At 43.6% G+C, this 25,416-nt stretch overlaps 2 protein-coding genes across 2 annotated transcripts; both read right to left on the reverse strand.

The window, feature by feature from the left end:
* Nucleotides 1-3,400: 3,400 nt before the first annotated feature.
* On the reverse strand, nucleotides 3,401-11,000 carry LOC124164438. The gene is made up of 3 exons (XM_046541763.1): nucleotides 10,615-11,000; nucleotides 9,696-9,999; nucleotides 3,401-3,634 (listed from the first exon to the last, which is right to left on the reverse strand). Exons 1-3 carry the CDS (start codon nucleotides 10,836-10,838, stop codon nucleotides 3,401-3,403), a joined length of 762 nt encoding a protein of 253 aa, XP_046397719.1. The 5' UTR covers nucleotides 10,839-11,000.
* A 5,849-nt stretch (nucleotides 11,001-16,849) lies between these two features.
* On the reverse strand, nucleotides 16,850-19,837 carry LOC124163659 (transcription factor Adf-1-like). The gene is made up of 2 exons (XM_046540715.1): nucleotides 19,538-19,837; nucleotides 16,850-17,536 (listed from the first exon to the last, which is right to left on the reverse strand). The coding sequence occupies exons 1-2, from the start codon at nucleotides 19,704-19,706 to the stop codon at nucleotides 17,088-17,090; spliced, it is 618 nt and encodes a 205-aa protein (XP_046396671.1). The 5' UTR covers nucleotides 19,707-19,837; the 3' UTR covers nucleotides 16,850-17,087.
* Between the last annotated feature and the right edge of the window lie 5,579 nt (nucleotides 19,838-25,416).

Raw genomic sequence — 25,416 nt, forward strand, 5'->3', positions numbered from 1 at the left:
ATCAATGACCTTAACTTGTTTTTACTAAACACCGGTGAAAAAACTCGATTCAACAGCTTCAACGGTACCTTCTCGTGTATCGACTTAAGTATTTCGACAGGTGGCCTAATGCGTAGGCTTGAGTGGTCCGTACATAAAGATTTATGCGGTAGCGACCACTACCCTATTTTAATTACTAAAGGTGGCGGTTTTATCCACCGTCCGACTCAACCAAGCAATTGGGTTGTCCGCAAGGCCAATTGGTCTCTTTTTAAAAGAAATTTTTATTTTAACCATGACGACAATGTGAATGGTGTGGGGAACATAAAAGTACTCACAGATAACATTCTAGAAGCCGCAAATTCCACCGTACCCCGTTCTAAATGCAAATCTCACAGGCCCACAGTTCCTTGGTGGAACGAGGAGTGCGCAAAAGCTATACAGGTGCGAAAGAGGGCACTCCGAATCTTTAGCAAATATCCTACGGCGACAAATCTCACCGCCTTCCGGCGCCTCAGAGCGAAAGCTCGGCAAGTGGTTAAGGAGGCCAAGAAAGCTTCATGGGAGGAGTTTGTGTGTTCTATAAACCACAGGACTCCCATATCCAACATCTGGAGGAAGATTAAAAGCATCTCTGGCTCTAACCACAACCCTGCAATTTCATCCCTGAAGGAGACTGACCGAGTTCTGACGACACCTCCCGAAATAAGCGAGTGCTTTGGACGTCGACTCTCGGAGACGAGTCGTAACGGCAGCTACGACGAACCATTTAGAACACTGAAAGAGCAGAATGAGACGATACCTCTTACCTTTAACCCGAGAGACTCTGGCGAGGTTTACAACGACCCCTTTTCTCTGTGGGAGTTGACCTCCGCCATCCTCGAATCCCGTGACGGCTCACCAGGAATAGATAAGGTGCATAACGCTTTTCTAAGAAATCTTCCCAAAGAAGCACTCCCCCATATGCTGCGATCCCTTAACCAAATTTGGTCAGAGGGTAGTTTTCCAGACCCTTGGAGGGAGTCAATAGTCGTACCCATCCTTAAACAAGGAAAAGATGGATCGGACCCAAACAACTATAGACCGATATCTCTCACCAGCTGCGTATGCAAGGTGATGGAAAGAATGGTCAACCGTCGTCTCGTTTGGTGGTTGGAGCGGCGGAACCTTCTTTCGGATATCCAGTGCGGCTTTCGACGGGGTAGGTCAACCTCCGACCATCTCGTCAGGACTGACAGTTTCATTCAGGAAGCATTTCTCTTGCGGCAAAACGTAATTGGCGTGTTCTTCGACTTAGAGAAAGCGTATGACCGTGTTTGGCGGTACAAAATTCTGAAGACACTTGATAAATGGGGGTTTAAAGGAAATCTACCTATTTTCATTAAAAATTTTCTGTATGCCCGAGTTTTTAAAGTTAGAATAGGTGAATATCTATCTACCTTATATCCACAAGAAAATGGAGTACCCCAGGGGTCCGTACTGAGCGTGACCCTATTTGCCATTGCGATAAACGATGTGAGCGAGTGTATCCGCTCCCCAGTTATGGGCTCCTTGTTTGTTGATGACCTCGCTATTTTCTGCAGGTCATCAAAATTAACGAATGCCTCTAGGCTGATCCAGCTGACTCTGAATAAGCTCTCCGTTTGGTCTCAGAGGAATGGATTCCGTTTCTCTACTGAGAAAACGAAATGCATTCACTTTTACCGAGGACGGGGTGTACAAGCCCCACCGTCCCTATATCTCAATGGTAATGAGCTTCCTTACGTTGAGAACGCCCGATTTCTGGGTATGACATTGGACCGGCGCCTGAATTGGCGCGAACATTTCCGAGCTCTAAGAGACAAATGCTTCAAAGTTCTGAACATTTTACGGTTTCTGTCACATTCGACATGGGGCGCGGATCGTACCTCAATGCTTATGCTGTATCGAGCATTAGTACGTTCAAGGCTAGACTACGGATCGATTGTGTACTCATCCGCCCGTGAGACCTACATGAAACCGCTCTCGACGGTTCATAATACGGGACTGCGTTTAGCAACCGGTGCCTTCAGGACCTCCCCTGTCTTGAGCATTTACGCCGATGCAGGAGAGCCTCCCCTAGTCAATCGCAGAGAGACGTTGATGTGCAATTATGCCACAAAAATTTTATCCGCGCCGAACCACCCCTGTTTTAACATTATTTCTCACCCACTGCTTTTAGACCTTTTTAACCGAAAGACAAGATCCACTAAACCTCTAAGTGTTCGCTTCAGAAACCTAATCGCAGAACGCAATTTTACCTTGCCCGCCACGTACCCCACTGGGTACAGCAACGTGCCGCCGTGGTTAATTCCCCGGCCAGCTTTGAGACTTGATCTTACTCGCTGCTCTAAATCTACTACTATGCCGGGAGAATACCAACAACTTTTCAAGGAATTCCGCGCCGAAAACTCCGAATCTACGTTCGTGTACACTGACGGTTCGAAATCGGATACCGCCTGTGGGTGCGCTGTGGTATCCCCATATCATGGAGTCCTTAAGGCAAAATTGCATCCGTACTGTTCCATTTTTACGGCTGAGCTCACTGCCATTAGGATTGCTCTCCGATCCATTAAAAACAGTGTTGCGTCATTTATGATCTGTACAGATTCTTACAGTGCTCTCCAATCCATATCTCTTTATTCTCCTTGTCACCCCATTGTTCAGGACATACAAAGCACTCTGTTATCCCTGAGTAAAAAAGGGACCACTATAAGCTTCGCTTGGGTCCCTGGACATGTGGGCATACCAGGGAATGAGAAAGCAGACTCTGCAGCCAAAGATGCGCTCAGGTCTCCGGATACAGATTTTCAGTTAATGCCAGCGGAAGATTTAGGGAATGCCATGAGGGGTATGATTAGACAAAATTGGAAGACGCAATGGCTCGAAATCCAAAATAACAAACTTCGGGAAATAAAGTCCGTAATAACTGCGTGGCAGACCTCTATAAGAAATGTCCGCAGGGAGGAAGTGGTTTTAACACGCTTAAGAATTGGTCACTGCTTATTAACCCATTCATACCTCTTCACCGAAGAGAGAATACAGCCCCAATGCTTAAATTGCGATTGTCCACTAACTGTGCGACATATCCTGACGGACTGTGCAAGATATCGTACTGCACGGGTGAATCACAACCTCGGAGTCAACCTAGCTGAGGTACTAGGAGACACTCCCGAAAACATTTCCCGACTGATAGCATTCCTACACTCAACTCGACTTTTCAATAAAATATAAATGATACTCTTGTAAATTATTGACACGTTAATTTCAGAACGGGCCTAATCCCCTTTATCAATGCCATGAGGGGTATGATTAGACAAAATTGGAAGACGCAATGGCGTCAGTGAGTGGTGCAAAATGGCCTTAGCCGCCGACGCACCCTATAAAATAAACACTACTACTACTACTCCGACAAAGCGGCTTGTTCCTTCAAGCGCCTTTCCGCGGAAATCCGACGCCTCTTCTCCACTGCCAATTCCCTCTCTAGCTTCAAAATCTTCTCTCTTAGCTCCTCCGTGGAACTACCATTATCTGGCTGGGAAATATCACCATTGGAGCCCACTTTCAGCCTCCGATTTAAATTAAATGAGGCCCACTCCACATCCGCCTCTCTCCTTCTGCTATCCCGACCATTTTTCTGCATCAAAGAGAAACGTGTCGTGCATTACTGAGAAAATCCACCATTGACTACTACATTTTCACTTCAATTAATGCTAAGACCCCGCACGGGGGGAAGAGGGTGATCTCTTCCTATGGGAAGCCGCGACCCCACGGACCCGAGCCCACCGAGGAGACAACCTCGTTAAAAAACCCCGTCGCTCGCTCGGATAGTGTCCAGACAGCATGTGACTCTGCTTCTCTGAGTAGTCGTAACATCTGGCGTCCAGATTCACCCACGTGTTTGCCGTGCGTGGAGACCCGTACATGGGGGAGAAAGGGATCCTGGTGGGTGAGTTCTCCGGCACCCAACTGGGCGTCGGAAACCCGGTATGGGCCGGAGTTCAATACCCCACTTCGGCCCTGGATTCCCCGCAAAACGGGCGGCCGAGAAGAGCCCAGCTCGGTCAATCGGCTCCTGGCGGCTGGGGAGCTTGGCGGCTCCTTCCGAGCGTACGCCAGGACGGGTTAGTGCTGGAGATATGGGGGTCTCCGTAGGGCGGCCGAAGGCGTGTGGGTTCGGAGGTCCCCCGCGCTGGAGGTTCTAACCCAAAATAGACCCCTATCGAAGGTTCCTATATCCCTTGGGTAGCCCTGGCGACCACACCGGATCTCGGCGTGGCGTCCCGAATATGTGGCTCCGTGGTGGGTGGGGAGCCCAGGGGATGAATTTTTCTTTACGCATTCATGGAGACTATCAATCTTCCTCCGACCAAAAGATCCCGTCTGGAAACGGGCGGGGGAGTAAATATAACTTCCGCTTGCCGCAGGTTTCTTGTGATGAAATGTGTAAACGAAGGGGAGACTCTTACTAAGGTGTCTCTTTTCTTAATACGCAGACTCCTTTCAGCAACGGTGACTGGTGACCTAAAATCCGCCAACAAATTAAGAGACGGAACGCTTCTAATACAGACAACAAACGAAGAAAAAAGCGAAAAATTACTCGCATTAGAGAAATTTAATAATATCCCTGCCAAGGTTCAAGTGCACCGCACCCTTAACACTTGCCGGGGTGTAATCAGCAACTATGACCTCCTCTACGTGTCCGATGATGAAATTAAGACGGAGATGGCCCCACAAGGCGTAATAGACTGTCGCCGATTAAAAATTAAAAGGAACGGCGAGCTGATAAATAGCACATCTGTAATCCTATCATTCTCACGCGACACACTTCCCGAAAAGGTATATGTGGGCTACGAATCTGTGTCAGTCCGACCATTCATCCCCAGTCTTATGCGATGCTTTCAATGCCAGCATTTCGGTCACATCGCTACAAGATGCCAGGGCAAGGCCACCTGCTCACGCTGTGGCAAAGATAAACATGACGGTGATTCCTGCACCTCAGATCCATCCTGCGTCAATTGCGAGGGTACACACCCAGTGTACGCCCATGATTGTCCCAAAATGATGGAAGAGAAGAAAATCATGGAAATCAAGACTGTGGAGAAGTTGCCCTATTTTGAAGCCCGCAAAAAATTCAGAACATTAATGGCACCTACATTTTCAAGATCGTACGCTGCAGTAGTAGACACCTCAGTTAATAATAATAATAACAATGTAAGCCAAGGAAACAAAAAGAACGTGAAAGAGAACAAAGCACCGGACAACAGCAACAACCAAGCCAAACCGGATAAGGCTACTAAACCGGTAACAAAGAATATTCTGACAGAAAAAAATGGCGCCGTGTTGGATTCTTCGAAGAGGAACCCCAACTCAGGCACCACCGGGACCACGCAAAACAAGCGTGGGAAGTCCCAGTCCCCCGGTCCATCTGGAAAGGCTATACATAGCCTACCAGAATCCATGGATGAAGACGATGTCTCGGAGTCAGAGATAAACCGGGCGAAGACTAAGGAGAAGAGACGCTTTAAGCGTTGAGTCTCCCTCTAGCCTAGTGACCCAGTTTTTGTTCATTTATTTAACTTATTTCCTATTTTAATGGCTTTTATCATACAGTGGAACTGTAATGGTTTTTACCGGTACAGGGAGGAGCTTACCATTTTAATTCGTGATTTTAACCCTAGTTGTGTTTGTCTCCAAGAGACGCATTTTAAAGCTACAGATAAAGGAATTTTAAAGGGTTTTAATGTCTTTAGACACGACGACACTAGTGGTCAAAGAGCCCAAGGTGGAGTGGTAATTGCTATTCGGGAGACCCTTTACACCTCCCAATTGCAAATGACCACTCCATTTCGAGCAGTAGCGGTGACAATCCATGCTCCGGAGACTATAACGTTATGCAACGTTTACTTACCGGAGGGTGCGTCGGTCACGCGATGCAATTTGGAGAACCTTAAAGCCCTTTATCTTGCTTGGAGATTTTAACGCGCATGACGCCTTGTGAGGTAGCACAAGGACCCAGCAAAACCGGCTAGGAAGAATTTTATCTAATTTTATTATAGATTCTAACCTTATTTTAGTGAACAGCGAGGAAAAGACACGTTTTAACAGTTTTAATGGTGAGTACTCCTCCATAGACCTTTGTATCTTATCAAGCAGTCTTATAACGAAGACTAGCATGGCCGTGCACGACGACCTATGTGGGAGCGATCACTTCCCGCTTTTAATTACAAAAGACCATGGTGTAAATGATAATTGTAATCGACGGGTTACTTGGCTTCCCCGTAAAGCCGACTGGGACAATTTTAAAGAATGTTTTAAATACTTGCACGATAATAATCGGCCATCATAGAAGCTGCAAATGTTAGTGTACCGCGATCTCGAGGTAAGGCAAAACGACCACGGGTACCATGGTGGAACGATGAATGTGCCTGAGCTATTAGTATTCGTAAGAAGGCTCTTCGAATATTTAATAAATACCGCACAGCAACAAACTTGGCCTCTTTCCGCCGCCTGCGATCCAAAGCTCGTCGTGTGGTGAAAGAGGCAAAAAGGATCTCATGGATGGAATTTATTGCAAGTGTTAACTACAAAACGCCACATGCGCAGGTATGGTGCAAGGTCAAATCAATTTTAGCTTCGGGACAGCCTAACAACGTGTCCTACTTGAAAATTGACGGCAATTTATTGACAACAGGGCCCGCCATTTCGGAAGCTTTTGGGCAGGTCTTAGCCAACACAAGCGGCGATGATAACTTTCACGGCTCCTTTCTCCACCGTAAACGTCAATATGAAGCCTCTCGCCTTTCTTTCTTAGAAGGAGATACAGATGCTCCGTACAATGACTCGTTCACCCTGTGGGAACTCACTTCTGCCATCGAAGACACCAGGAACACCTCGCCAGGGTTGGACGAGGTACACAATGCATTCCTCCGTAATATTCCGGAAAAGGCATTGGACGAAGTTCTGCTCACTTTAAACCAACTTAGGGTTAATAGGGATTTTCTATCGTCATGGCGGGAGTCAATAGTGGTACCTATCCCTAAACAAGGAAAAGAAAAAGCTGACCCGAATAATCACAGACCCATTTCCCTCACAAGCTGCCTATGTAAAGTCATGGCTGCATAAATGATAAATCGGAGACTCATGTGGTGGCTGGAAAGGCAAAATCTTCTCTCAAACATTCAATGTGGCTTCCGCCGAGGTAGATCCACATTAGATCACCTCGTCCGTGCAGAAAAGATTATTCAGGAAGCCTTCCTCCTTCGACAGCATGTCGTAGCAGTCTTTTTCGACCTAGAAAAGGCGTATGACAGTCTGGCGGAGGAGAATTTTAGACAGGCTTCATGCGTGGGGTTTTAGGGGGAACTGACCGAATTTTATTCAAAACTTTTTAACCGACCGAGTTTTTAAGGTACGAACAGGAAGGCATCTCTCACAATTTTATTCACTTGACAATGGCATACCCCAGGGCTCAGTATTAAGCGTGACTCTCTTCGCCATTGCTATTGACGACGTAGTCGACTGTATTCAGGAACCAGTGATGGGATCTCTATTTGTAGACGACTTGGCGATATTTTGCCGTTCGTCTAGAGTTGCAACAGCAGGACGGCAGTTGCAAATTACTTTCAACAGACTGAACGTGTGGTCCAAGCGAAACGGATTTCGATTCTCTGCGGAGAAAACTAAGTGCCTGCATTTCCACCGTTTGCGTGGGAATAATTTCCCACCAAATCTTCGCCTGGGCAATGCTGTGTTCCCTTTCGTTGAGTCATTTCGCTTATTGGGGATGATATTTGACCGACGGCTAAACTGGCGTGAACACACAAAAGACTTACGGGAGAGATGTCTGAAGATTTTAAATATTTTACGGTTTTTAACTGGAACGACTTGGGGAGCGGATCGCTCCTCAATAATTTTATTGTATCGAGCACTAGTACGCTCCAGATTAGATTACGGGTACATAGTCTATTCGTCTGGACGTGACTCCTACCTGAAACCACTATCAACCGTACACCATGCTGGCCTGCGCTTGGCACCTGGGGCCTTCAGGACGTCACCCATTCTGAGTTTGTGTGCTGAAGCTGGAGAACCACCTCTCGAAACGCGACGGAAGTTTCTAATGTGCAACTACGCTGCAAAAATTTTAGCGACGAGAAATCACCCAGCGCATAATGTCATTTTCAAACCAAGATTTTTAGAAATATTTAACCGACGACGGAAAGCCACCACACCAGTAAGCGTACGGCTGAGAAACTTTTTAGACGAATGTCCGTTCAACGTTCCCGTAATATTCCCCGCTGTTACTTCTAGACTACCTCCATGGGATAAGACGAGACCGTTACGCGATACGCAACTCCACAGACGTCTCAAGAGTTCCACCTCGGCCGCCGAGTTCACGCAGCTCTTCAACAAATTCTTAGCCCTCAACCCAGAGTTATTTCCCGTGTACACGGACGGGTCGAAAACTGATTCGGCGTGTGTATGTGCCGTGGTCTCAAATCACCACGGTGTCATCAAGCGGAAGCTCAGCCTTCTGTGCGGTATTGTCACGGCTGAATTGATTGCTCTGTGGATGGCCCTTCAGGGTATCCATCAAAATGACACACCTTATGTCATCTGCACTGACTCAATGAGCTCTCTGCAGACCATACTCCGTTTCTCTCCGTCGCATCCCAATGCAAACGAAATTCATGTTGCCCTCCACTCCCTCCAAATGAGGGGTGCGAAAATCAGTTTAATGTTGATACCAGGGCATATGGGAATACGCGGGAACAAAAAGGCAGACAGAGCGGCGAAAGAGGCTCTATCCGATATAGAATGCAATACACTGACAGTACCTGCAGGTGATCTCCAGGTAGCGTGGAAGAGAATCGTTTTAAATCAGTGGAAAGAACGCTGGTGTACCCAAACGAGGAACAAACTCCGTAACGTGAAACCTGACGTGTCAGAGTGGGCCTCTTTGGTCAGGAATACTCGGAGAGGGGAGGTAGTCATCACACGACTGAGGATAGGGCACTGCGCCATGACTCATTCCTATCTATTCACAGAAGAGAAAATCCCGCCTCATTGTGAGGAATGTGGCTCTATAATCAGTGTGAGACATATCCTGACGGAATGTGAAATATATCGGGTATTGCGATATAGGATGAACCTTGTTGGAGGACTAAACGACATGCTTCGTGACGACCCTGAACGTCTTAGTCGGGTAATAAAATTTCTGAAAACTATTGGTCTGCTGAATGAAATCTAACCTCGTTACACAATTTATATTCACGCACACACCTTTCTCACCTATTATTTTATATTCCGAGGAAATAAATATCCAGATTCCTTTAGGTTCAGGTTTATGACGTGATCCTCCCAAAATGAATTTTTACGAATGGAATGATGCGGTGCAAAATGACCTAAGATGTCGACGCACCCTAAAAACAACAATAACTAACTAACAGTCACAACTATGATCACTGCAACTGTAGTTCTACATAATATTGCTGCAAGGTACATGGACTTGAATGATCCGGATCAGCTTTTCATTGACGATGTACCGGATTACCGTGAACCTGACTACGCTCTATGTGCAGCTGCCAGGCGTGCATTAATAGCCAGGCATTTTAATTAGGTACCTACTTCACTATGATGAATTTAAATAAAGAAAATCAGTATAAAAATCATGACATTTATTGTAATTATTTTTCTACTTTTTTTCTTAATAACATTATTTGCAGTTTCTTCTCCTCCAATGATAGGACATGGAGTTCTTCCATATGTTCCATCCTCCTCCTATGGAACTCCCTCTCATTAGACATTTTCAATTGGTGTAGGTCTTTAGCTTGGCCCAACTCCTCCTCGCACCGAATGCCAATATATTTTTTCACTGCCTCCCTCGGTGTCTCTGTCTTCCGTCGTTTGCTGGCACTTGGAATGGAGGCTGGAAATGAAGTGAAATTTGAATTAAAGATAGGGAAATACTCGCAAGTTCCATGAATGAATCCCTGGAATTCACTAAGAGTTTTATCTTATTTCTTCCTATAATGAAGGAGTTCCATATTAAGAAATTTGAAACTTTTTCTTTACGTAGATCTATTACTTCCATTCTATTCCATCGAATTCTACTAAATTTATGTTCAAGTGACAGGAATTTAAATATCTAAATTTTAGGAATGACAAATTGGAACTATTGACAGCCATTAATAAATGGTAGCTTATTTAAAACCAAATTCAATCATGGAAATTAAGTATGCAATTATTGATTTGGTGGATAATTTCTCTTGCTACATTCATGTACTCATTTATGTTCATATGTATTCTACAAGCTTAGATGGATTCCATATCATGCATTTATAAATGGCTGGTAGGTATATTGAAAATGTTAACTTAATTGAATCGGCATCTTCTTGAATGGCGAACGACGCACCGCTATTCCCCTTTCCTTTTGATACGTAGCCATCTGAGTCAAACTCACTGCCGAGCCTCAAATTTATATGTGGCATTAGTGTGTCCACTTTTTCCAGGAAATCGTTACCGACTTCTCTCCGTGGACCCCCTCCGCCAGTGGCAAGGTTGTGACTTTTGTTGAGGCTGCTGGCCTTCATGGCAGAATGCTTTACATTCTCCCACTATTTTTTAAGATTTTGCCATGACCTAAACGTGGTGTCAGGCAAGGAGTTAAACTCCCCTTCAATCAATTGCCACCATAGCATTTTCTCCTTGGAAGAACAAGCATCCGTCTTCTTGTTCTCCACCAGAGACCTATACTTAATGGTAAGCTCCAATAGAGCTTCCCTCTCAAAGGTTGACAGATGAGGCAATCTCTTGCGCGCCACAGAGGAATTATCAGACATGATTGGGTACAAAAATCTAAACTAATTGAAAGACAAGATAGAAAGCTAACCTAATTGAAATAAACGGCGAAAAAGCTAAACTAATTGAAATAGACGACAAAAAAGCTGAACTAATTGAAATAGACGAGAATAAATGAGAAGGCATATTTTGCAGCCAAAGATGCACTCAGGTCTCCGGATACCGATTTTCGATTAATGCCAGCGGAAGATTTAGGAAATGCCATGAGGGATATAATAAGACAAAATTGGAAGACCCAATGGCTTGAAATTCAAAATAACAAACTTCGGGAAATTAAGCCCGTAATAACTGCGTGGCAGACCTCTATCAGAAATGTCCGCCGGGAGGAAGTGGTTTTAGCACGCTTAAGAATTGGCCACTGCTTATTAACATATTCATACCGCTTCACCGAAGAGAGAATACAGCCCCAATGCTTAAATTGCGATTGTCCACTAACAGTGCGACATATCCTGACGGACTGTGCAAGATATCGGACTGCACGGGTGAATCATAAGCTCGGAGATAACCTAGCTGGGGTACTAGGGTAAGCGTACGGCTAAGAAACTTCTTAGACGAATGTCCGTTCAACGTTCCCGTACTATTCCCCGCTTACTACTTCTAGACTACCTCCATGGGAGAAGACGAGACCGTTATGCGATGCGCAACTCCACAGACGTCTCAAGAGTTCCACCTCGGCCGCCGAGTTCAAGCAGCTCTTTAACGAATTCTTAGCCCTCAACCCAGAGTTATTTCCCGTGTACACGGACGGGTCGAAAACTGATTCGGCGTGTGCATGTGCCGTGGTCTAAAATCACCACGGTGTCATCAAGCGGAAGCTCAGCCCTCTGTGCGGTATTTTCACGGCTGAATTGATTGCTCTGTGGATGGCCCTTCAGGGAATCCATCAAAATGACACACCTTATGTCATCTGCACTGACTCAATGAGCTCTCTGCAGACCATACTCCGTTTCTCTCCGTCGCATCCCATTGCAAACGAAATTCATGTTGCCCTCCACTCCCTCCAAATGAGGGGTGCGAAAATCAGTTTCATGTGGATACCAGGGCATATGGGAATACGCGGAAACGAAAAGGCAGACAGAGCGGCGAAAGAGGCTCTATCCGATATAGAACCCAATACACTGCCAGTACCTGCAGGTGATCTCCAGGTAGCGTGGAAGAGAATCGTTCTAAATCAGTGGAAAGAACGCTGGTGTTCCCAAGCGAGGAACAAACTCAGGAATACTCGGAGAGGGGAGGTAGTCATCACACGACTGAGGATAGGGCACTGCGCCATGACTCACTCCTATCTATTCACAGAAGAGAAAATCCCGCCTCAGTGTGAGGAATGTGACTATAATCAGTGTGAGACATATCCTGACGGAATGTGACCTATATCGGGTATTGCGATACAGGATGAACCTTGTTGGAGGACTAAACGACATGCCTCGTGACGACCCTGAACGTCTTAGTCGGGTAATAAAATTTCTGAAAACTATTGGTCTGCTGAATGAAATCTAACCTCGTTACACAATTTGTAATCACGCACACACCTTTCTCACCTGTTATTTTATATTCCGAGGAAATAAATATCCAGATACCTTCAGGTTAAGGTTTATAACGTGATCCTCCCAAAATGAATCTTTACGAATGGAATGATGCGGTGCAAAATGACCTAAGATGTCGACGCACCCTAAAAACAATAATAACTAACTAACTGAACCATGGCAGATACCATTTCCTCAGATGGTAATGGGAACTGACCTGACTCGTCAGCAGGAACATTGAAAGATGTGAGAATATGTCAGGAAGAGAGACAGTCTGATGTTAGGGTCAATTTACAATCATTACATTTTAAATCTTTTAAAAGCCTTTGACAAATGTTGCTGCTGACATATGCAATGCTTTGAACTCAAACCCCCATAGATGTCTGAAAGAAACGGTCTTGTACTTTCGAGTAAGCAATGGTGGACATATCGGAAGGATTGTCTCTTTCAGAGCCAGAAGACCCAAGACCTTTTTCTAAGAAGGACCTAAGGTTACTGAAAAAAATCCCTTTCATCCAGCTCACAATTCTGTCGAGTAGATGGTGCAGAAAAACCATCAATCAAGGCTGTTTTCAATGCACTGACAAATTGTGGGACGTTGGGGTGGTGGTTCTGCCCACAGTTTTGCCTAATTTTACCAAAAAAGTTTTCTAATGGATCTTGGTTAAGATTTCTCGTTTCTAAATGATGAAAGCCCTCCTTGGTCACTACATTCCACAGCATTCTCACAGCCCTAATGGTTGCCAACCAGCCATATTGAGAGGCTGGTCTCTTGTCACAATTAAGAAACTTAAGACCATCTATAGATTTGATGGCAGTCTCCCAGAACTGGAAATGAGGTGAAGATGATGTGACAGGTCCTTTCAATACCTTGCACCGGTCTCGTCGATGCAGGGTACCATTCAGGCTGTCAAATAGTTCATCACAGAGGAGGAGGGAGGTAGCAGTGGCCAGACCATCAGAACCCAGAACACCTGTATTAATGAATACATTATTTATAAGACCCTCTCCATACCTTTAAATTCTATGAACTTAGAATTTGAATATTTAAAGTCATCGCATTAACATTTCACTCTCAACACGTACCTGATGAAACTCGGTGGTTGACAGCACAAGCTACTGAATTGCTCAGTACCTGTGCTGCCAAGTATACTCTCATCTTGTCTCGATGTTTGGGATCAAGATGTCTCTTGGTATGGCGCTTAAGGTCTTGAAATGGTGGAACCTGGTCAGCATAGGTGGCCAATATATGTTGCCATTTTGCCACCTTCTTCACTTTATTCCCCCCAATATCCACACCAATTTCTACATCATATTTCATAAATAAAGTTCTGAAACATTTTAGCAAATGAGGTGGGTCGAAAATTGTGAAAATTCTGGTATTGCCAATGGAAAAGAATGGGGATTGGAAACTAGTACCCAATACTTGGGGGACTTTCACATTGTTTGTGCCCATGTCGCAAACAGTTGCCAAAACCTTAAGTCCAGCAGAAAGAAGTAAAGGAATAATCTCCTTAATTATTGCACAGATGGTGGAGGAAGAGGTGCTATTATTGCTAAAGTAATAGGCAACTGGCTGCTTCCACTTACCAAAAAGGGCTCTAACCATAAAAACAAGAGCATACTTTGCCAATTTATTGGTCTTTTCTCCAGTGGCTAAATCTTCAAATCCATCAATGCGATGTTGATGGCTGTCGAAGAACAGATTTGGCTTTAACCTCATTGCATCAAAGAGTAAAGTACAAAACTTATCCTCTTCAGCCATTTCTGATGCATGGATGGATAAATGACTAACCAAATCTGCATGTACTCCTGTGGAAAATGGTATCTGCTGCAATAACGAAGTGAGGGTTCTTCTACTGGGTAGGGGAACAAAAGATCTCAACAAAGTGTAAGCCTTTGGGCTTTTCTTAAACAAAGGAAGAGCCATTAATTTCTCGTCAGTGGTCCACCTTCTTCCTTTAGGTTTCTTTCCAGCAATTCTAAGTTGAGTACGAAGAAACTGGGTAAATGATGAAGGTAAATTTTTTTCTGCATGTTCCACAAAACTGTCATCACAGAATTTCAAAATATTTTGGTACTTCTTTCTTATTGCTTTTGGCATTTTTTAAATTTAGAAATTGATTTTCTTTGAAACCTAATAACATGAACCATTGTTTTCTTTCGAGGAGTGAAATCGACCACTGACGTTAAATTTAGACTCCCAAGAAGAGAAAATCTTTTACCTTTGTGCGAACTAGACCCACTTGTCATGGGGGTCCTGCGAGTACCTGACAGAGGGGTACAGGATGGATCACATTGATTTAAGGATGATGACCTAGCAGGTGTTTCTAATATCACAGTTGAAGTTGAATGACTAGGAGAAGAATTATCATTAGAGGTAGAAGGGATTGGCGTCAAAGAACGTAATGGTATGGATAGTGAAGGTTCTACAGTGGGTGGGATAGAATCGGGTATAGTTGTGGGTTTAGAAATCAATAATAGATTAGAAACATTTCCCATAGGGGAGTCTCATGGAAGAGAGGTGGTAGTGGGTGTAGATCTAACAAGAGGGGCAGAGGTGCCTTCATCATTGCTAGTGCTAGTTTACAGATCCTGCTGAGGCAGTAACAAGGTGGGAAAAGCATTGCCATTTAATCTATTTCTAAGGGCATTGGTGTAGTCATTATGGTGGAAGTGGGCGGAACAAACAAAGAGCCAACGATGACTAAGTTCATCCACAGGCACGGCAGATAGAGCTGGATTTACACATAATGTTCTCCAAGATGAAGACCTGGGTGTAGAAGAGGTGACGAAACATCATATCAATTCAGTAGTCATTATTTTGCCGTTTGTATCAAGAAATATGTCCGCTGTCACATATAAATGAAATCAAATTCTAGTTTACTAATAGGGAAGGAAATTCTGTCACTAACCAAATTTCATGCATTCATCAATGAATCCAGATGGGCCGTTAAGACTAAAAACATAGACCCAAAAATAATTTTCGGAACACAAACCTTTCTCTCTTGGCCGGATATCTATGGAAAAGTACCCCTGGGTGGTCAACTGAATTATTATTATTGCAGAGGCTGACCGAACACTCTTATTTGCAGGCATGGTCACTCGAAAGGTACGCTAACTTAAAAGTAGTTCATCAGGGCGATAAAAGAAAAAGATCACTCACAGCGTATTGTATTAACAGCAAACGAACATCACAATACTCCAAACACCAGTTACGTCGCTTGACACAGCAAATTTATCGACAAACTTTGGATTAAAAATACAGTTCGTAACGCACGGTTCCCGCAGCTCTTGCGTTATAGCTTAAAATGATGATGAATCACGTTATCGGGTATGACATATTCTCTAAACGCATTTCTTAGCATTAATTACAGATTTATTAATAATTTAGGGGGTTTCCGATTAATTTGATGACAATTAATCGCTTATAAAACATCTTCCTTGAATTATTTTACATTGAAAATTCATTTCAAAACAGCGCTACCGCCAACGCCATCTCTCTGTCATTTGCGGCACTAAGTCAGTGACTGTGACGTCAATGGGGGGTCTGCTCTGCCATTCCACTTGCAGACGGGTGCATTCCCTGGTATCGGGCTCCTCGTTATATACCCTTCCTGCCCGCCCTCCGTCCAATGAGGGCTCTCCGCTAGGACACGTGGTGACGCGTTCGATGGGAAGGAGTTGGGGTGGGGAAGGTCCTGTGGTGTGAGGGTAACATCCAGGCGCGGGAGTGGGGGAAAATGGGACATGGTGAGTGCGGAGGACATTAAGGTTAGTTTTAACCGTACCTTTAAGGTACGTTTTCCAAGGAGCGACTGTAGCGATGATCGCTGACCGATGATTGCTGACCGATGATCGCTGGACGATGATCGCTGGACGATGATCGCTGGACGATGATCGCTGGTTAGCGGCCGCCTTGGCGTTTTCTTAAAAGCGACTGCGATTTTCTTCTGAAGCGAGAACCCAGTAGTCTCCAAACTCTTTACCTGTGCAAGTGCGTGAGAGCATGAGTAATAAAAAGAGGCGTATTCTAGCGTTTTTACTGAGTGAGGAAGAAGACGACGACGACATTGCAGAGAAAATCATTATTTCCAAGAGAAAGTCTGAGCATCAGATATATTAAACAAGGAGTGAAGAGGGATACTCACATATGCTGATCGAAAACCATTTGCGAGGAGACGGTGAGAAGTTTTGCGAATTTTTCCGTCTGAACCCCTCCCAGTTTAATTTTATTTTAAGCTTAATAGAGGATGACATAAGGAAGATAAATTGCAACAGACATCCCTATCCAATCAGACCTGATGAAAAGCTTGCACTTTGAGGTAAGTCGGAAATTAATTCATGTTACATTTTGGAGTTGTTGACAAGAAATCTCTTTATTCTAAAATGATTTGGATACATAAAGTGGTTATTAAAATCAGTGCAACTACCTTAAAAACTGTAAGAATTCACACCTGCTCCTTCATAAATGTCATGCCTACCATAATCACTTGGTGAAGCTGGTAGAGAATTCCCACTAAGTGGAGTTAATCCACTAGTTGCTGGTGAGGGAGTGGAAAAGGTAGTGGACAAGGAAGGACTGGGAAGCTGACGCTCCACTTGCCTTCTCATTTCGGTCTCAAAATTAGAAACAAGCGTTAAAGTTTGTAATTTTATTTGGGTAATGAAATCTGGACTAAGTTTCCTAACTGTTTTAGCAATACTTTAAAAAAATAAGTCCACTTCATCCTCTTCTTCCGCTAATAAACTTTCTATGATAGTTTTGCGTTCATGGTCCCTTTCTTTTAGGTGCATTAAAAAGTTATCCTTAGCACTTTTTTTCACTTTATTGGCTCCACCAACATTCACTCTGTCTGCCGAGTTCACCGAGGAACCAGATTCCCCACTTACGCATATTCCTTCGATCTGCTCACATTCAGGTTGGGGTTCACTTACTTCCCTCTCGGATGTGATTTCTACATCAGCCGTATCCTTTTCATTGGATATGGTCTTTCTGGGGGCCTCCGTTGATTGTAAGAAAGATAACTTTTCTTTTAGCTGCCACTTTTTTCTTTTCATATCGGGAGCAGCCGCTGAGCCTGTCGGTGACCTTGCTCTTTTTCTCCTGTCATAAGTGTCTTTAATGTTTTTCCATCGTTTTTTACAATCTGTCACTGAAAGAAGGAAAACATTTTATCAAGTATTGAATAAAGATTGTTGAAAAACAAAAGTATAATTATACTCTACTTTTCGCAGGTTTTTGGCGACTGGAGAGTCTTATCATTCTCTACGGTTTAAATTCCGAATATCTGCCGGTGAAATAAGCAAGATTGTTGCTTCTACATTGAGCGTCCTGAGAGAAAAGCTAATGCCATTGTATTTGCCACCGTTATCGCCTGAAGAAGTATTAAGTAAAACAGATCAGTTCTACCAAAGATGGAATTTTCCAAATTGTGCGGGTGCTATAGATGGAAAGCACATTCGGATTGTCTGTCCTAGTAAGACTGGTTCCCTTTTCTTCAATTATAAGGGCTATTTTTCCATCGTTCTGCTGGCTTTGGTTGACGCCAACTATAAGTTCATGTACATTGATGTTGGCTCCTACGGAAAGGAAGGTGATAGCGGAATTTTTGATAGGTCAGACATTGGGAAAAAAATTGCTACTGGGTCCCTGCTTCCTTTGCCGCGTAAACTACCTAATTCTGATAAGGTACTTCCATGTGTGTTAGTTGGTGATGAAGCCTTCAGATTACATACAAATATGATGAGACCCTACCCAAGAACTGATGCAGCAGCTAACGAGCGAAAAGCTATTTTCAATTACAGGCTTAGCCGTGCTCGTCGAGTTTCCGAAAACGCTTTTGGATTGTTGTCCCAAACCTTCAGGATTTTTTACACTCCCATTCATTTACTACCTTCACGAGTTGATGACGCCATCATCGTTTCTTGCTGCTTACACAACCTGCTAAGAGATGACTTCATTTCATCACATGGAAAAACCAACTGTGATTTTGAACCGGAAAAAGATTTGCCTTGTCAAAATCTAATTAGTTTGGCTGGCACTGGAGGTTTTGCAAATCAAGAAGGTTTTTCTGTGAGAGATTCTTCTGCAGACTACTTTATTGGAGAGGGCAGTGTAGGATGGCAAAACCATCATGTGAACAGAACGGACAAAAATTAATTCCCTCCAACTTTTTAATGTTATTTTTAAATGATTTAAGTAGTATTATTGATAAATTTAAAGCATACATAAAGCACTCGGAGAAATTACTTCGATTCATTTAAAATATGTCAGCCAAGGCATTAGATACAGGTAAAATGAAATCACTTGAGGTCGCAAGAGAAATTTTGTAATTTGTGGATGTATTGCTCGTAAAAATTCAAAATGCTTATTGTCTATTATTCATATGGAGAGAAAAAATATTATGAATGTATTATTATGAATAAAGAATTACCAAATCATCAAATTTCTCATTTATAATATGCCATCGAAATGCAAGTAAAGTGTTGCCCACGGAGCTATCGGATTCCTACTGAAAGCGGTGCTGAAATTATGCAAAATTACCCTTTGGAAACTTTGCCTTGATATGAAACAAAGCCCTTACCACTGACGTTATTATCCACCAGTCCCAAGTTAGCAATTAATTAAATATTGTATTATATTAGTGAAGCCAATTGCCGATTAGGAATTACGTAGTAGGTATTTAATGACAGCTTATATCCACACTCGTGCTAGAAGAAACCCGGCGCAGTTACACATCTACAGTCGAAGAAAATTTTCCCTTTTTGCCGTGCAGCTAAGAATCCAAGGTCATAGACTAAAAGAGTCCGTAACTTATTAGGAGTATATCTATGGGAATTCTTAGAATCTCATCCAGGAGACGGGATTAAGCTAATAGTTATCAAATATGTTTACTGAGTTGCAGCAAAGGAACTTCATTAGTCTCATTCATAACTACACTTGGTGGTCATTATCAACTGGAATCAATCGTAATTATAGCATCCAAAAAATGTTAAATGGCATAATATAACAATTAAAAAATTCTGCAATCTGGTGAAAGAATAGTCATTATCTAACAAATCGAAAAGATGATCTGAAAATGGTTAACGAACTAGATCTGTTCAAGAAATAGCAGATACAAACTCAAGGAAATTTTAGATTGTGATGAACTCACCTGGTCTTCTTACATATTCTGCGATCTCTTTCCAAATATTGTCTTTCACACGTATGTCCCGGTATAGTGGATGGTGCAAATCATACAGTGCTGGATGGTCTCTCACCTTTTCAGTCAACTTTTCGTCTTCTTCCGATGAAAAATTCAATTTTGTGGTGCTGCACGCCATGATATCACTTCATTCACCGGCAAATAATCGCTGGCGACTGCGATTCCTACCCCTCTCTGGGCAGGATACCATAATCGCCCAGCGATCAAAGTAAGCGACTCCCGCAATAGTCGCGTGTTGGAAAATGGTTACATTGTAGAACAACGTATGCAGGCTGTCGCGATCATCGCTCAGCGATCATCGCCCGGCGATCATCGCTATAGTCGCTCCTTGGAAAACGTACCTTAAGGCGTTATGGTAGTGACGGCTGGGAGCCGCTCTGGGCGACCGAAGCCGATCGTTTTTTCCCCCTGCCGGAGTTCACATACCACTCAATTGCGGAACAACTAGAAGAGATAGAGACTTGCGGTTTTCTTTATTGTATTTAGAAGACGTGTATACACATTAAGGAAGGACATAAATAGTAATATGTCCTCAGGTGATCGAGAAAATCAAGTTGGACTTTGGTCAATTATAACTTGCCTCCAAGCTAAAACATAAGAATTTTTAAACCGTCTATCTGTGGCTACACTTTTCTTCCACAACCACCTTGAGACCCACAGTTCTATGTGAATTCGCTTGGCCTAAAATGTCTCTACCCTGGAGTACTGCAGGCCCAAAACGGCGACAAAGGACGTGATTCGGGCCAATTCGAATTTCTTACTTCCCCTCACCCCGCACCGCCCTCCCAACTACGGCAACGTCGCAGAAAGTGGAATGGGGAGTGATACCTCGCGCCCGCCCGTATCGCCGACGCGCCGAGACGAAGCGAGTATCTGGTTACCTATCGTTTTAAGGTGAGGGGGGGCGAGGTCGAAGAAAAGCGAATGAAATTCGCTTGGCCTTCCCCGAGTTGCGGGGTGTAAGGGCATGAGAAGCGGAGAGGAACATTCCCCTCAGCTGTCTAGCCCGCCCTCCCACCTGTGTTTGAGGTGCGACTGCCGTGACTTCTCAGCTTCTTCGCTTTTCTCCACCTATCGTGAGGATCCTGTAAAAGAGAGCAGTCGTGTCTGTCAGTTGAAATCTGCTGTTTCAGTGGTTGTGTCTCTGAAAGCGAGCTGAAGATATGGCGAAACGAAAGGATAAGGGTTACAGGAAAAAGAGAAGGACTATCGCAATACGGAAGTAAGTCACCGTATTATCCTGCATCCTCTTTACCTGCACAATTTCCCCTTTAACAAAAATAAAACTTAGAGACGGTAACATTTTTTGGCGGAAAATGCTGCTAAGTAATTGCTGAATTTGTTCAAATAGGCAATAATTGATGATTATACAATGTTACCTATTATAGTTAGCTGTTTAGCAGGTCAGGTTTCATTGGATACCCTCCTGATAATCCTGTCTCGTGCATTATCTTCATCCCCACGTACTCTTGTCTCCTATTCTAAATCAACCGTCCTTTTCTTCCGTTTTCTATCTCAGTGATATCCACATGATCCAGCCAGCTTTACTTCCTTGTTTTGGTTGTCTTCATCAGTCATCTATTTTACTCCTGTGGTATCGCTTAATATCTCTCTCGTCTTTCCAACTGAAATTTAACTTTCTGCTCCACACCCACATAACCCACAAATTCCTTCTTAATTTTTATCTATATGTGCTAAACAATACTCAGATGATTTGTAACCATTCCGGCTATTTTTTTTATTTATAGAATAGTTAGTCATCTTTTCCTACGTTATAATCGCTCAATTTTTTACATTCCCTCATACCATCATTTCCTGATCTTATAATTTCTCTTCAAAATTCACTGTTTAGTTAAAATATATCTTTTTCCCTCTCTTTTATTTTTTTACATTCCCTTCTTTCTTGTATTTTACCCATCATGTCTAAATCCATGCTTCGGTTGCTTCTCTCGTCTTCCATTCCGATACCTAGCGTCTTCCTTGGTTTTTTCCCAGTGCCCGTTCACATTGATGCGGTAAATACATCTTTCATTGCCTGTCTCCATTTATTTACAACTTCTACATAGTCAAACCTTTAGCTTAAAAGTTCATCTTCACCATATTATCTCTCTTAATTCTCTTTAGTCACATCTCATATTCCTCAAATAATAACACACAATCACTAAATCTATCATCGTTCGGAAGCCACATAAAACTAATTCTGCTCACTTATTCCAATGGCTCAAAGCAAAATGGCCACATCCATATCTTTTGTTCTTTGATAAACTTTCTATTTTATCGAACATTTCCTCCACTTCTTCTCCTCTACTGCCACTACCTGGCGTGTTCATGCATCTGGATGACAAGTAGCTTTTTAGTAAGTAAGTCTATTGAAATGTCTATCACTATATCCATTTCCTATAATACTTTATCAATACAAGCCTTCGTTTTTTATCATGATTCGCACTCATTGTCCTACTCTTTTATTCACATAGCCGTTATATTCATTATCTCCACATTCCTCTTCCTTCAGTCCCGTATTGAGTTTTGGAAACTCTCTTCGCACCTCATTGCAACTCTGTTCCTACCGTAAATCATATGGTGGGACGATTCCGGACAGTTTTGTATCCAAAGAATTCCTGTTTCATCTATCGCTGTTTTTCTAAAGCTACTTTTGTCTTGGATCTTCACTGCGGGGTTTTTCCGTTGCCTGTCGTCGCATCCCCATGCTGCTGACCTGTGTACAGCTCATCCATGTTGAGGTCAATGAAAAATCAATGTTATTTCCGGCGACGCAAACTTATTTAAAAGAAAACTGCATAAAGACCTCAAGAAATCTTCAAACAATGCTCTCATATAAGTTACTCTGCGCGACCTTGCCGAAAACCTATTTGAAACTCTACCTAAATGTAAAACTTCGTCGAAAAACAGTATCCGCCATTTTGTTACTGCACGGTAAGAATTTATGGGCTGTATTCTTTAAGATTACGGAAAATTAAAGAAAAAACACCATGCTAACAGATTATGTGGTTTTTTATTCGGCAAGAATCCACCCATAACTTCACCATTCACTTACTTTGGAAGATTTTCAGAGAAAATTGAAGACGGGCGTTTTTATGGAAATTTGCTCACGTTTGAGCCTCTGTATCTCAGTAACGGGTAGGATCTATGTCAAATGAAGTACATATCAATAAATTTCAATCATTTTTTAGTATACCTGCGAAGTTTCAAGTTTATAACTCAAAAAAAGCCATTTTGTAATTTTGTCCGGCTTTTTCCGATTTCCGCCCACTGTGCGATGGCACAAACAAGGCACGAGAAAGTAGAAAATTATTTCACCTTACCTTTATTTTTCGGTATTTTCTTTGCCCGTTGAGTCTGCTTTCGATGCTTGAAACTCCTTTTCAAGCTCTTCTGTAACAAATGTAAAAATATAAAATATATGTGCCTCGCCGATTAAATCGTTTAAACAGCGCGCTTAGAATCCGTGTTGAGATTTGACATTTCATCGTACGCAATGTACATATCAGAAGAACACATAACACTGGATACGTACCTTGCTTCGATGTTTTCCTCCGAGTAAGATTCTGCGCATTGTAGACTTTTCTTTTTCACGTATCCTCTACGATATCTTGTTTTTCTGTAATGCTTCTTACATTCCTCCATATTACCGTCCTTCCCACACGCTGGAGATCACGGGCACGAACACTGTTCCTCGATAGCTCTCATCGAAAAACTAAAAGCGACCCGCCTCTGAAAAAGTGTTCCAGTGATTCCGCCGACTGTTGCACACGGCCCCCTTGGCTTGAGAAACAAAATACAAAGCTAATAATGTTTGCGAAGGCTGGTGAAAGGCTGACGTTCAGTGGGCGCAGACGATACTTGATACCTGGGGAGAGAGGTTTTCCCCCACCTCCCAGCCTTCGGGCGCTCTGTCTTGGGAGGCGAGAGAATAAGGTGGAATGGGGAGTGGAGGGGAAAGACACGGGAGAGAAAGGCTAGTCGAGATTCTTATCGAGCGTAGAACGAAAAATGCCGTGCATGGCCTCATGATTATTGAATTTGTAGCTTTTCGTCAGTAACTGAGTACATGATGGTAGTTTCTTATGGTATATAAAGGGTAATAGATTGAATTTGTCGAACAAAAAAACCTAATCGGTTCATGGGATGCCAAGATATCTGTTCAAAAAACCCTAATATTGATCAAGTTTAACATTTAATTGATATAATTGTAAGCCATGTACAACATATTCGTTAGACAGAAGCACAGGTTCACCTTTTTCAAATATTTTATCAAAAATCGGCGGTATAGTCTGTTTTTCTGTTTGGATGAAGACAATAACAGATAGCCTCTGCAGGGGTGTATTCAGGCGGCGCGACCAACCCCCTTAAGGTAATGTTTCGAAGGGTCATAGCCAACAAATGGCAATATTCGTGGGATGAGACTGATGACAGTAAGCTCCGGGCTTTAAAAGCGGTAGTATCAGCATGGTCCTCTTCCATCAGGAGTAACCAGAGAGAAGAAGTGGTAATCACACGCCTGAGGATAGGACACACTGCCTCCACACACTCATCCTCTTTACAGAAGAGAAGAACCCACCTTGGTGTGAAGAATGCGATTCACATTTGAGTGTGACACACATAATGACGGAGTGCGATAAATATCATTCCCTTAACACTAGCACAAAGGGAGAGGTACCTTAAATCACACCCTCGGTGATTCTTTGGAGCTTTTTTGACGAGTAATTTCCTTTTTAAAGTAAATAAACGTTTTTTTTTTACAAAATGTAAATTAATTTCAACAGATGCAAGTATATTTTTTATTTTAAATGCTAACACCCTTAATAATCTTTCATTAAACGCTCAAAATTTGTTTTACATAAGGACGGTTGTTCTGAAAAATGACCTGTGCTGTCGGTGCATCCCAAAAAACAAACGAACTACAGTCCGGCCGCCGAGAGTTGCCCGTTGACAGCTCAGAAGAAGGGGCGGGGAACCCTTCGCCAAAACGGTTTGCAGCCAATCGCTGTCCCCCAAACGCACCTCACACCCTCGCCTAGTCATGAAACGTTGTCACATGCTAATGAATCACCGAAACAAGCCTGAATCACCACCCCGCACGGGGGGAAGAGAGTAATCTCTTCCTTTGGGGAGTCGCGCCCCCACGGACCCGAGCCCACCGGGGAGACAACCTCGTCAAAAAACCCTTCGTACGCTAGGATAGCGTCCAGACAGCATGTGACTCTGCTGTGCTGAGTAGCCGAAACATCTGGCGTCCAGATTCACCCACGTGTTTGCCGTGCGTGGAGACCCGTACAAGGGGGAGAAGGGGATCCTGGTGGGTGAGTTCTCCGGCACCCAGCTGGGCGTGGGAAACCCGGTATGGGCCGGAGTTCAACACCCCACTTCGGCCCTGGATTCCCCGAAAAACGGGCGGCCGAGAAGAGCCCAGCTCGGTCAATCGGCTCCTGGCGGCTGGGGAGCTTGGCGGTTCCTTCCGAGCGTACGCCAGGACGGGTTAGTGCTGGAGATATGGGGGTCTCCGTAGGGCGGCCGAAGGTGCGTGGGTTCGGAGGGCCCCCGCGCTGGAGGTTCTAACCCAAAAGAGATCCCCTATCAAAGGTTCCTATATCCCTCGGGTAGCCCTGGCGATCACACCGGATCTCGGTGTGGCGTCCCGAATGTGTGGCTCCGTGGTGGGTGGGGAGCCCAGGGGATGAATTTCTGTTTTGAGTCCATGGATAACAACTTTCTTCCTCCAACGAAAAGATCCCGTCCGGAAGTGGGCGGGGGAGAAAGTAAGTCTACCGCATGTCGGAAATTCCTTGTTATGAGATGTGCTAATGATG

The sequence above is a fragment of the Ischnura elegans genome, chromosome 8, assembly GCF_921293095.1.
Source record: "Ischnura elegans chromosome 8, ioIscEleg1.1, whole genome shotgun sequence".
Lineage (NCBI taxonomy): Eukaryota > Metazoa > Arthropoda > Insecta > Odonata > Coenagrionidae > Ischnura > Ischnura elegans.

Coding starts and splice junctions, on each gene's coding strand:
- LOC124164438 (XM_046541763.1), bottom strand. CDS start 10,838: ATGTCTGATAATTCCTCTGTGGCGCGCAAGAGATTGCCTCATCTGTCA. Junction 10,000..10,614: donor TGGCAAAATCTTAAAAAATA/GTGGGAGAATGT, acceptor TAAAACTCTTAG/TGAATTCCAGGGATTCATTC. Junction 3,635..9,695: donor TAATGTTATTAAGAAAAAAA/GTAGAAAAATAA, acceptor TCTTTGATGCAG/AAAAATGGTCGGGATAGCAG.
- LOC124163659 (XM_046540715.1), bottom strand. CDS start 19,706: ATGGCGTGCAGCACCACAAAATTGAATTTTTCATCGGAAGAAGACGAA. Junction 17,537..19,537: donor AGAATATGTAAGAAGACCAG/GTGAGTTCATCA, acceptor TCCTTCTTTCAG/TGACAGATTGTAAAAAACGA.